The sequence below is a fragment of the Salmo trutta genome, chromosome 38 (genome assembly GCF_901001165.1).
Source record: "Salmo trutta chromosome 38, fSalTru1.1, whole genome shotgun sequence".
NCBI classification, from domain to species: Eukaryota; Metazoa; Chordata; class Actinopteri; order Salmoniformes; family Salmonidae; genus Salmo; species Salmo trutta.
Genome location: NC_042994.1, coordinates 25,115,927 through 25,128,185, shown reverse-complemented (window position 1 = coordinate 25,128,185; position 12,259 = coordinate 25,115,927). Strand labels below are relative to the sequence as shown.

The 12,259-nt window shown below is 41.8% G+C and overlaps 1 protein-coding gene across 1 annotated transcript; it reads left to right on the top strand.

Moving 5' to 3' along the window:
- The first annotated feature begins 6,963 nt into the window (after positions 1–6,963).
- LOC115178794 (oocyte zinc finger protein XlCOF6-like) lies at positions 6,964–11,162 on the top strand. Its single transcript, XM_029740112.1, has 3 exons — positions 6,964–7,099; positions 8,835–9,411; positions 9,558–11,162. The coding sequence occupies exons 2-3, from the start codon at positions 8,841–8,843 to the stop codon at positions 10,883–10,885; spliced, it is 1,899 nt and encodes a 632-aa protein (XP_029595972.1). The 5' UTR covers positions 6,964–7,099; positions 8,835–8,840; the 3' UTR covers positions 10,886–11,162.
- Positions 11,163–12,259: the final 1,097 nt, after the last annotated feature.

The following is a 12,259-nucleotide window of genomic DNA, read 5'->3' as shown; positions in this document are numbered from 1 at the left end:
GTAAATAATAAATTGTTCTTAACTGACTTGCATAGTCAAATAAAGGTTAAATAAAAATGTAATTATTGGTATGAATGGCAGTAGAGGCATAAGTGATGCATTTCCTGCTTTTACTTATACAGGAAAATACAATTAAGGCATGTGATATCAGAAATTGTGTAATAGAATTGTCAACCTAAAATATTTTCATATAATTATATAAACAGTTCATATGGGTTTTATAAAAAAAATTAAAGCCTCTAAAATAAATGTAAACAGACCATAAATGTCTCAATTTGTGTTTTCTTGGAAAGCTGTGAGTGCAATTATATGATACAATATCAGTACTTGTTTCATTTCCAACTTGTCTAAGTCCTATCATCAACAGATTTCAGTCAGTGTATGGCTGTGGGTTGACTGTATTGTTTGAATGGAATGTTGGCATATTGGTAGTTATTTAGAAACATTTATGGAATCCTTCCTCTAAAACTGTCTGGCTAGCTAGCTAACAAACAGTGCAGATCGTCAAATTCATTGTTTTACACTACAGTCGTATGAAAAAGTTTGGGCACCCCTCTGAGGCTGCATAATAATTTACTCTGTCGTCACAGAAAATGATCACAGTGGCATGCCATTCATTTTCTAATTAAAGCAGAGTACTGGGGTTTTGTCCAGACAAAGATTTTTAGTGTAGCAATATTAAGTTGTTTGAAATTAAATCAGATGTGAAAATAGGCTATGCAAAAATTTGGGCACCCTTGTCATTCTGTTGATTTGAATACCTGTAACTACTTAGCACTGATTAATTGGAACACACAATTGGTTTGGTGAGCTCATTAAGCCTTGAACTTCATAGACAAGTGCATCCAAGCATGAGAAAAGGTATTTAAGGTGGCCAATTGCAAATTGTTGTTCTCTTTGACTCTCCTCTGAAGAGTGGCAACATGGGGGCCTCAAAACAACTCTCAAATGACCTGATAACAAAGACTGTTCAATATTATGGTTTAGAGGAAGGCTACAAAAAGCTATCGCAGAGATGTAAGCTGTCAGTGTCCACTGTGAGGAACATAGTGAGGAAATGGAAGACCACAGGCACAGTTCTTGTTAAGGCCAGAAGTGGCAGGCCAAGTAAAATATCGGAGAGGCAAAGGCGAAGGATGGTGAGAACGGTCAAAAACAGCCCACAGACCACCTCCAAAGACCTACAACATCATCTTGCTGCAGATGGTGTCACTGTGCATCGTTCAACAATTCAGCGCACTTTGCACAAGGAGAAGCTGTATGGGAGAGTGATGCGGAAGAAGCCTTTTCTGCATACATGCCACAAACAGAGTCGCTTGAGGTATGCAAACGCACATTTGGACAAGCCAGCTTCATTTTGGAATAAGGTGCTTTGGACTGATGAAACATAGATTGAGTTATTTGGTCATAACAAGGGACGTTATGCATGGTGGCAAAAGAACACAGCGTTCCAAGAAAAACACTTGCTACCCACAGTGAAATTCGGTGTGGGTTCCATCATGCTGTGGGGCTGTGTGGCCAGTGCCGGTACTGGGAATCTTGTTAAAGTTGAGGGTCGCATGGATTCCACTCAATATCAGCAGATTCTTGGGAATAATGTTGAAGAATCAGTCACAAAGTTGAAGTTACGCCGGGGCTGGATATTTCAACAAGACAACGACCCAAAACACTGCTCAAAATCTACCCAGGCATTTATGCAGAGGAACAAGTACAATGTTCTGGAATGGCCATCCCAGTCCCCAGACCTGAATATCATTGAGAATCTGTGGGATGATTTGAAGCGGGCTGTCCATGCTCGGCAACCATCAAACCTAACTGAACTGGAGATGTTTTGTAAGGAGGAATGGTCCAAAATACCTTCATCCAGAATCCACACACTCATTAGAGGCTATAGGAAGCATCTAGAGTCTGTTATTTTAGCAAAAGGAGGCTCTACTAAATATTGATGTGATTTTTCTATTGGGGTGCCCAAATTTATGCACCCGTCTAATTTTGTTTTGATGCATATTGCACATTTTCTGTTAATCCAATAAACCTCATTTCACTACTGAAATATTACTGTGTCCATCAGTTATTTGATAGATCAAAATGAAATTGCTGATCCAAACACCCAATTATTTATAAATGGAAATCATGGAAATTGTCATGGGTGCCCAAACTTTTTCATACGACTGTATATCTTATCACAGCACTGGTAAACCATGGTTGACCAAAATGGGCTGACCATTTATACCATCATAAAAAGGTTAATTAACTTCTAGTATTCCAATTCCGAATTCTATGGTTCCAAGCCCTTTCTATGGATTCTATTTCTATGGTATTATTCCTCAGGTTCTCTACCTTCCAGGTGGTGTGATAGGTTGGTTTATCATTGTGTGGGGCTGCTTTGGCATGAGTCTGAATGGGAACTGTGTCTGACATTGACCTTATCATATCACTGTACAGTGCATTCGGGAAGTATTCAGACCGCTTTACTTTTTCCACATTTTGTTACGTTACAGCCTTATTCTAAAATGGATAAAATAAAATACTCAAATCTACATACAATACTCCATAATGACAAAGCGAAAAACATTTTTTTTTTTTTTTTGCAAATGTATTCAAAATAGTAAACAGATACCTTATTTACATAAGTATTCAAACCCTTTGCTATGAGACTCAATTGAGCTCAGGTGCATCCTGTTTTCATTGATCATTCTTGAGATGTTTCTACAACTGGATTGGAGGAGTCCACTTCAATAGTTTCAATAGTTTGGACATGATTTGGAAAGGCACACACCTGTCAATATAAGGTCCCACAGTTGACAGTGCATGTCAGAGCAAAAACCAAGCCATGAGGTCGAAGGAATTGTCCGTAGAGCTCCGAGACAGGATTGTGTCGAGGCACCGATCTGGAGAAGAGCACCAAAACATTTCTGCAGCATTGAAGGTCCCCAAGAACGCAGTGGCCTCCATCATTCTTAAATGGAAGAAGTTTGGAACCACCAAGACACTTCCTAGAGCTGGTCGCCTGGACCAAATTGTGCAATCTGGGGAGAAGGGCCTTGGTCAGGGAGGTGACCAAGAACCCGATGGTCACGCTGACAAAGCTCCAGAGTTCCTCTGTGGAGATTGGAGAACCTTCCAGAAGGACAACGATCTCTGCAGCACTCCACCAATCAGGCCTTTATGGTAGAGTGACCAGATGGAAGCCACTCCTCAGTAAAAGTCACATGACAGCCCACTTGGAGTTTGCCAAAAAGCACCTAAAGACTCTCAGATCATCAGAAACAAGATTCTCTGGTCTGATGAAACCTAGAATCAACTCTTTAGCCAGAATGCCAAGCGTCACTTCTGGAGGAAACCTGGTACCATCCCTATGGTGATGCATGGTGGTGGCAGCATCATGCTGTGGGGATGTTTTTCAGCGGCAGGGTCTGGGAGACTAGTCGGGATCGAGGGGAAAGATGAGCGGTGCAATGTACAGAGAGATCCTTGGTGAAAACCTGCTCCAGAGCACTTAGGACCTCAGACTGGGGTAAAGGTTCACTTTCCAACAGGACAAATCAGGAGTGGCTTCGGGACAAGTCTCTGAATGTCCTTGAGTGGCCCAGCCAGAGCCCGTACTTGAACCCTATCAAACATCTCTGGAGAGACCTGAAAATAGATGTGCAGCAACGTTCCCCATCAAACCTGACAAAGCTTGAGAGGATCTACAGAGAATAATGGGAGAAACTCCCCAAATACAGGTGTACCAAGCTTGTAGCGTCATACCCAAGAAGACTAGAGGCTGTAATCGCTGCCAAAGGTGCTTCAACAAAGTACTGAGTAAAGGGTCTGAATACTTACGTAAATTCATTAATAATTAGAATACGGCTGTATTGTGTAACAAAATGTGTAAAAAGTGAAGGGGTCTGAATACTTTCCGAATGCACTGTATATTTGACTTTATTTATTTATTTCACCTTTATTTAACCAGGTAGGCTAGTTGGGAACAAGTTCTCATTTGCAACTGCGACCTGGCCAAGATAAAGCATAGCAATTCGACACATACAACAACACAGAGTTACACATGGAATAAACAAAACATACAGTCAATAATACAGTAGAACAAAAGAAAACAAAAAGTCTATATACAGTGAGTGCAAATGAGGTAAGTTAAGGCAATAAATAGGCCATGGTGGCGAAGTAATTACAATATAGCAATTAAACACTGGAATGGTAGATGTGCAGAAGATGAATGTGCAAGTAGAGATACCGGGGTGCAAAGGAGTATATGACGAGGGCGATAACCCCTGATTTATAACATGTGGGCCAGGCAAGACCAGGTGTGAAAAAATGTATCTTTAGAAATAATTAACAGGACACCTGGAGATTATTATTACCAACTACAGAAGACGACTCCTTTTTTCCCTCAAAGTCAGAAAAGCTTTTCAAGAATTGGCTACATTTTTATTTCCCAAAATGCACTCAACAATAAACTGGATTCAAAAAAGTATGATATGTGTTCTTTGAAAATGTACTCTCTGAAATGTTCAATCTCTCCCTAGCTCAGGCCTCTATACCCACCTGCTTCCAGATGTCCACAAGAAAGGGAAAGTAACTGAACTGAATGACTACCGACAAGTAGCACTCCCTTCGTCATCATGAAGTGCTTTAAGAGGCCTAGTCAAAGACCATATCACCTCCTCCCTCCCCGACACACTCCACCCTCTCCAATTTGCCTGCCGCCCTGACAGATCCACGGACGACGCAATCGTCATTGCACTGTACACTGCCCTCACCCACCTGGACAGAAGGAATGCATATGTGAGGATGCTGTTCATCTCGACTACAGCTCAGCCTTCAATACCATAGTGCCCTATAAACTCTCACAGCCCTGGGACTGAACTCCTCCCTATGCAACTGGGTCCTGAACTTCCTGACAGTCCACCCCCAGGTGGTGAAGATAGACAACATTACCTCCTCGACACTGATCCTCAACACAGGGACCCCACAAGGGTGCATCCTCATTCCCCTCCTGTATTCCCTGTATACCCATGACTGCGTGGCCTCAGTTCCAACTCCATCATCAAGTTCTGACAACATGACAGTAGTAAGCCTGATCACCAACAACGACAATACCGCCTACAGAGAGGAGGTAGGCACTCTGACAGCGTGGTGCCAGGTAAATAACCTCTCCCTCAACGTAAGCAAAACAAAGGAGCTGATTGTGGACTTCGGGAGGAACCAGGCTGGTTCTCATCAATGGGGCTGCCATGGAGACGTCATTAACTTCAAATTCTTCGGCGTACACATCTCAGATAAGCTGAAACCACACATACATCGTGATGAAGAAGGCACGACAGGGATGCTGAAGAAATATGGAGCCTACTGTCAGGTTGCATCACGGCCTGGTAAGGCCACTCCACTGCCGCGGACCGCAAGGCTATTCAGAGGGTGATACATGGAGCCAAACGCACCATTGGGTGCCCACTGCCTGCCCTACAGGACACCTACAACACCAGGCCAAGAAGATCATCAGGGACCCCAGCCACACAAGCCATGTCCTGTTCTCCCCGCTTCAATCACTCACAGACGCGGGCAGTACAGGAGCATCAAAGACGGGCCAATAGTTTCTACCCTCAGACCATCAAGCTGCTGAATAGCCACCACTAGTCAACTACCTGCTCCCCCCCCCCCATTTATATTGTTGTTTTTTAATGGGCATTTTCATTATTTTATTTCACTTAGTCCTGTATGTTGGAGCTCGAAGCCTAAGATGTTCACTGTACCCTGCAATCACACTTGCAACCCTGTACATGTGACAATTAAACACTGAATCTGATAGTGATATCGGATCATTCTATGGTAACATGCTTAATTACATCAATAGAAAATACATTTATTCATTTGGAGAATGAACAGAGCGCATCTTCTGGACCCGAATTTTACAAATGTAGTCAAGAGGACGGAGAACAGCTGAGCGCCGATATAATTTGGGATGCCTTTTAAGTGTACATTAGGCAAATGATAATCTCATCCTCGGAAAAAGTTTCATCTGATTTAGTGATTTATTTTTGTTTAATATCTATCTTAGAAAAAGCCCATGCAAAATCTTTACAAGGTAAAGATTCTAAATGTAAGCAGGAATACGATATTTTGCTTCTGAAAAGAGACAACTACAGGTTAATTAAGTGACAATGCCAGAGAAGCCAGTGTTTGGAGGATATAGTGGCACGGTTGTTAATACATTTAGCCACGTCAAAAAGTGCAGCCAGAATAACAGCAAAGTAGCCGCATTTGTTAAAGCTGTTTTCCAGTGACATTTATTTGGATACATCCACTACAATGAGCTAATGAGGCGCGATTTTCCTGGCATGGAAACTGTGTTCACGCGTGAGAAACGCTGCCTGCCTGTCCGCCTCATCCCGACACATTCATTACTATGGGACAGCTGGAGATCAAATTTGAATATTGAAACAATGTTGCAAATGTCGGAGAGACAGACAGCAAGGTTTATACAAATCTCAGCTGTTGAAAACTAAAGGTTAGTCTGAACGACATGTGAGATAATATCTAGATGCTTTTTATAGTGGAGATTAATTATATAACGTGTCTGGCTGGGCTGATGAGACAGTGGATTGCGCAGTCAGATGGAACAGAGTAAATAGGCATTTTAGCGTCATAAATTGAGCCAGTAGTAATTTGTAGAATAGACACCGGCTGGAATACGGTTTTAACATCAGAACTCAGGATTAGACCCACCCATTGTGTAAACTCAATTATGAACTGTGTGGTTCCAGCCCTGAAATGTAACTTCTCTAATATCTAACTTAGACTATGAATGTATAGATACGCTTTCTTGTGTATAATGTATGTACAGTGGCAAGAAAAAGTATGTGAACCCTTTGGAATAACCTGGATTTCTGCATAAATTGGTCATAAAATGTGATCTTCATCTAAGTCACAACAATAGACAAAACAGTATATATTTATTGGCGTTGGCAATGTGAGTATCTAGCGCAGCCATGACTGTCTTGAGAATGCAGATCTGTATTCTCGCGGTAGAACACATCTCGTTCTGGTAAAAGAGGGCTACAACAACAATACCTGTTAACTTTCAAAACCAAGTGTCAAGGTAAAAATCAAGCTTTCTAACATATTCTAGAACGTTTCCAAATACAGAAAGCAGTCGGATTCTTTGTCCACGTGCCTCCGATCAACGTGTCAACAATTAGCCTATTCAATGATCTAGCTAGCTAGCTTGCTAACGAGCTATTTATCTAACTAGCTGCCATATCAAGCAAGTTTGCTTATCATCAATACGCTGTTGTGAATCACCATATTATTTGTTAAGACAATGTAAAAAAAAATATGAAGTGTGAATCGTTCATTTTTAAGATGACATTGGCTACTCGGATCACTGGCCAGTAAGTTAGCATGGCTAACTAGGCCGCTAGATAGGTAGCTTTCAATAATAATTTGTCATTTAGTGATTACAAATCAAATGTCCATTTTAGAACTCGTTTACTTTAAACTATATTGCGCGTAATTTATCTAGCAGTCAAGTGAGCCGACACTCGCAAAACGCAGTCAAAGCATCCGCGCTTCATTATCCTCCTGAATTCGGTGCGTGAATACACAACACTTTACGGTATGTTTTCTAGTAGGGAAACTGAATCGGATGCACTGAGACTATAACTACAATTCATTCCAAGCAGACAGTTTGAAACACACGTATTCAATATTACACAATACAAATTATACAACTCACGGCCACCGGATGCCATTGTTTTCAATGAGAGCACGACGGTAAATGCCTGCACCGTAGACGCAATTTACCGCCAGAGTTAAAGTATTTAAACTTTTGCCTTCTGCAGTAGCGTTTTCTTCAACCGGATGTTGATTTGCACAGTTTGTTTACTGAAATCCCCATAACAACGCATACCTCGTGCTGATTTGCTTTGCTATCCTCCTCTTTCTTGCTTTCTTCTCCCCCTGTAGAGTACCACAGTATGAGGGGAATGGTCTCTGTCGTTTGTCCATCATACATTTTTTTTCCCATAGGGGATTTTTTTGAAACTAAGGGCTAATTCGTGTAGGCTTACACAGGCGTGACGTTTTGATAACCGTGTAAATCTCTCTAGGACAATGTATTTGAAAACTTCCCTGATTCAGAGGGGTTGTGTTAAATGCGGAAGACACCTTTCGGTTGAATGCTTTGTTGTGCAGCTGCTCTAGGTATCCTCTTTCCCTACCAGAAAACACGCGATACCGTAAAGTGTAGAGTATTCACGCACAAAAAAATCAGGAGGACACTGAAGTGCGATGGCTTTACTATGTCAGCTCACTTGACCACAGTACTCCTTAAAGTCCAATGACCTTATACAGGCATAGCCGTGGGAAGTAGGGGTGCTGAGAGTGTTGCATCACTCCCTGAAAAATCGAAATAAATACAAATCAAAATTGTAATTATTATTAATTCTCCCCAATATGAAAGATAAGGTCTGTATACTTCCAAAACCATACCACAAGCGATGTGTGTTAATGTTCAGACCGAGCGTTGGAGCTCTTAATCTCTCTCTTACAGAAGATACCTTCGTCCATTGACTCTTCTGTGTAATGTACTGGAACCGAATCATGACCAAAAGGGCTGGTCAGTAAGCTAAAGCTAAACCAATAGTAACTCCACATTGCTGACGTTAGCTGTCGTTGCCATCGCCATAGCAATGTGAGCTAGCTAGTTACATTTTATTAGCAGGCATTCCTAGTGCATGGAATATTTAGCATGGTCTATCCCTTTAGCTAAGCTGTTCCAGTATTTTGTGAAACTCACCTTTCACATGTGCTTCCTCTTTTGGATCCATCTCTAGCCTTCCATGTCTGTACCCAAGTCCACAGAGTCCCCAGGTTCTGGCTGTGGTGTTCCAGCCCAGAGAAGCGCACAGCAGTGTCCAGAGATGGTCTCAGTGAAGCTGGAAGACTGCAGTCAAACACTGGAACTTAATGTGATTGTCAAAGAGGAATGGGAGGAAAGAGGAATCAAGGAGGAGATACAAGTACAAGAGGTGGATCAGAGAACAGTCAAAGAGGAAGTAGAGATGGCAGTCAAAGAAGAGCATGAGAGAACAGTCGAAGAAGAGGAGGAGGAGGAGGAGGAGCAAGCAGTCAAAGAAGAAGTGGAGGAAGAGCGAGCAGTCACTGAAGAGGAGCAGGGGGAGAGAGCAGTCAAAGAAGAGCAGGAGGAGAGAACAGTCAAAGAAGAGCAGGGGGAGAGAGCAGTCAAAGAAGAGCAGGAGGAGAGAACAGTCAAAGAAGAGCAGGGGGAGAGAGCAGTTAAAAAAGAAGAGCACGAGGAGAGCGAAGTCAAAGAAGAAGATGAGAACAGAGATGTGTCTGCTCCAGATCTAGAGGAAGAGGAGGAAGAAGTAGATAGTATCACTGACCCAGGTAAGTTCAGGTGTGGAGTACGGAGAGAGGTTGGTGCCTTGGTGGCCACAGGGGATTCCCAAACTATTGTAGTGCTTCTGCTTGTATCAAAAGTATTTTAAAGCCCCTTTCAATGTTTCCTTACTGATTCTAACATATTCTCACAGGAGAGAGCTCCCATCCAGGCTCAGACAGCGATCCCAGTTCCACAGCATCAGGAAACCATAAACAACACAGACAGAGGAACTCAAGACAGAAACATCACCACTGCATGGACTGCTTGACCAGTTTCTATGAGCCAGAGGAGTTGAGAAGACACACTTGTAGACCCCACCCCTGTTCAGATTGCAGAGGCAGTTTTATTTGTCCAATTCACATCAAATCACACCAACAAACTCTCAAAATAAAGAAAACCTACCCGTGTGCTCATTGTGAGAAGAGTTTTCAGACGCCAAGCAGCTTGAAGACACACCAGCTTAATCACACGGGAAAGAAGTCGTACCACTGCTTTCAGTGTGGGAAGAGGTTCTGTCGTGTAGACGCCTTAAAGGCTCACCAGAGAATACACACAGGAGAGAAGCCTTTTCACTGTTCTCAGTGTTGGAAGAGCTTCAGTGATATAGGAAATCGAAATAAACACCAGAGAATACACACAGGAGAGAAGACTTACCATTGCTCTGAGTGCGGGAAAAGTTTCAATCAGTTATCACATTTAAAACCACACCAGCTAACTCACACTAGTGAGAAGCCTTTTAACTGCTCTCAGTGTGGCAAGGGTTTCAGTCTGTCATCATATCTGAAGAAGCACCAGGTAATGCACACAGAAGAGAAACCATATAGCTGTGATCATTGTGGGAAGAGTTTTAAATTGGAAGGAATCCTTAAGCGTCATCAGAGAATACACAGTGGAGAGAAGACTTACCACTGCTCAGAGTGTGGGAAGTGTTTCAGTTTGTCATCATATCTGAAGAGACATCAGCTAACTCACACAGGATTAAAGTCACACCACACAGGAATAAAGTCACACCACTGCACCCACTGTGGGAAGAGCTTCAGTAAGAAAGCTGACCTAAAGAAACATCAGAGAATACACACAGGGGAGAAGCCTTTCAACTGCTCCCAATGTGGGAAGAGCTTTAATGAGAAAGGAAATCTAAAGCAACACCAGAGAAAACACTCAGGAGAGAAGCCTTTCCACTGCTCCCAATGTGGAAAAAGCTTCAGTTGGGTAATAGACCTAAAGAAACATCAGAAAGTACACAAAGAGGAGAAGCCTTTCCACTGCTCCCAATGTGGGAAGAGCTTCAATGAGAAAGGAAATCTAAAGCAACACCAGAGAAAACACTCTGGGGAGAAACCGTACAGCTGTGATCAGTGTGGGAATTGTTTTAAATGGAAACAAAGCCTGAAGGAACATCAGAAGGCAAAGCACAGTGCAGTGCCAGACCATGGGCTTATAATTGTGTTGCCAAGCTGGGCATCTACATCTAATTAATATTGACACTAACCAGGTTTCCATCTAACCTTTTTAGGCGAGTAAACTTGGCTGTAAGCTTTTCAAATGTCTAAAAAACAAAATATGCTTCACAAGGTGGGATCTTTTTGTGTCGGTAAAATGTATTATGTGAGAAATGTTGGTGGAAATGCTTTTATGTGCTAATATTGACACAGTAATCATCATATCATCATATCAGCAATCATCATATGGGGCGGCAGGTAGCCTAGTGGTTAGAGCGTTGGACTAGTAACCGAAAGGTTGCTAGATCGAATCCCCGAGCTGACAAGGTAAAAATCTGTTGTTCTGCCCCTGAACAAGACAGTTAACCCACTGTTCCTAGGCCGTCATTGTAAATAAGAATTTGTTCTTAACTGACTTGCCTAGTTAAATAAAGGTTAAATAAAAAAATATATATATTGAAGTAAAAGTGGAGTCATGCGAAGACATGTTGTGTGGTCCTCCCACTAAAAATAATCTGTCTCTTTTGTCCATAATAATGTCATCATGTAGGCTATACCCACACTATCTGTGAGCTGTTGGTTAGAGCGCACGTGCCAAGATCAGAGTGACACATTTTCTATTTAACACAACAATTTTTATAACAAAACCATCAGTTGAGTTGAAAGTATGATGGCAACATTGAACTTTAGGTTTTTATTCGGTACATGAAAACATAAGCAAAAAATGACATTTTGTGTGCACTACGTCATCATGCACTGAATTTATATCTGCAACAAGTCAGTTTGGTGGAAACACAACTGGTGGGAAAATGTGCATGTGCGGATTTTATTTGCATGAAAATCTGTCGCCAATTGGATGGAAACCTAGCTAGTGTTGCACATTGGTTAGGCTAAATAGATGTAACATTTGTTGTTGTATTCTAGTATGTTGAATTATGCAAAAGAGCAAGATTTCTGACAACTTAAGACACCACTGATCGAGTCCGAGTCGAGTCACAAGTCATGAAAATGGTGAATTGATAACGAGTCAAGTCTGAGTACTGGACTCAAGTACGACAACACTGACAGCCACTCCTCTATTGGGAATGTTTGATTACAACACTGACAGTACTCCTCTATTGGGAATGTTTGATTACAACACTGACAGCCACTCCTCTATTGGGAATGTTTGATTTGTGAAAATGTATGTCATTTCTCTAGTGTTGGTCTGGTCCAGAAACTAACTTCAACTAGACCCCATTGTAGACCTGAAGAAACTGATAAACATCTGGTATTTTTTTTTATTAAAAACAAACCCATTTTAATTATTTTAGCTAAACTTCCAAACCCTTCAAATGAGTCAGGTTTGTCTTTAAATAGGTTTACATATCACATGCAGCTTTGTGTAATCTTTTTCTCTGTCATTATGCTT

Excerpts from the sequence above, each read along its gene's own strand:
- LOC115178794 (XM_029740112.1), top strand. The coding sequence starts at position 8,841 with ATGTCTGTACCCAAGTCCACAGAGTCCCCAGGTTCTGGCTGTGGTGTT. Across the intron at positions 9,412-9,557 it reads AGATAGTATCACTGACCCAG|GAGAGAGCTCCCATCCAGGC; the intron begins GTAAGTTCAGGT and ends ATATTCTCACAG.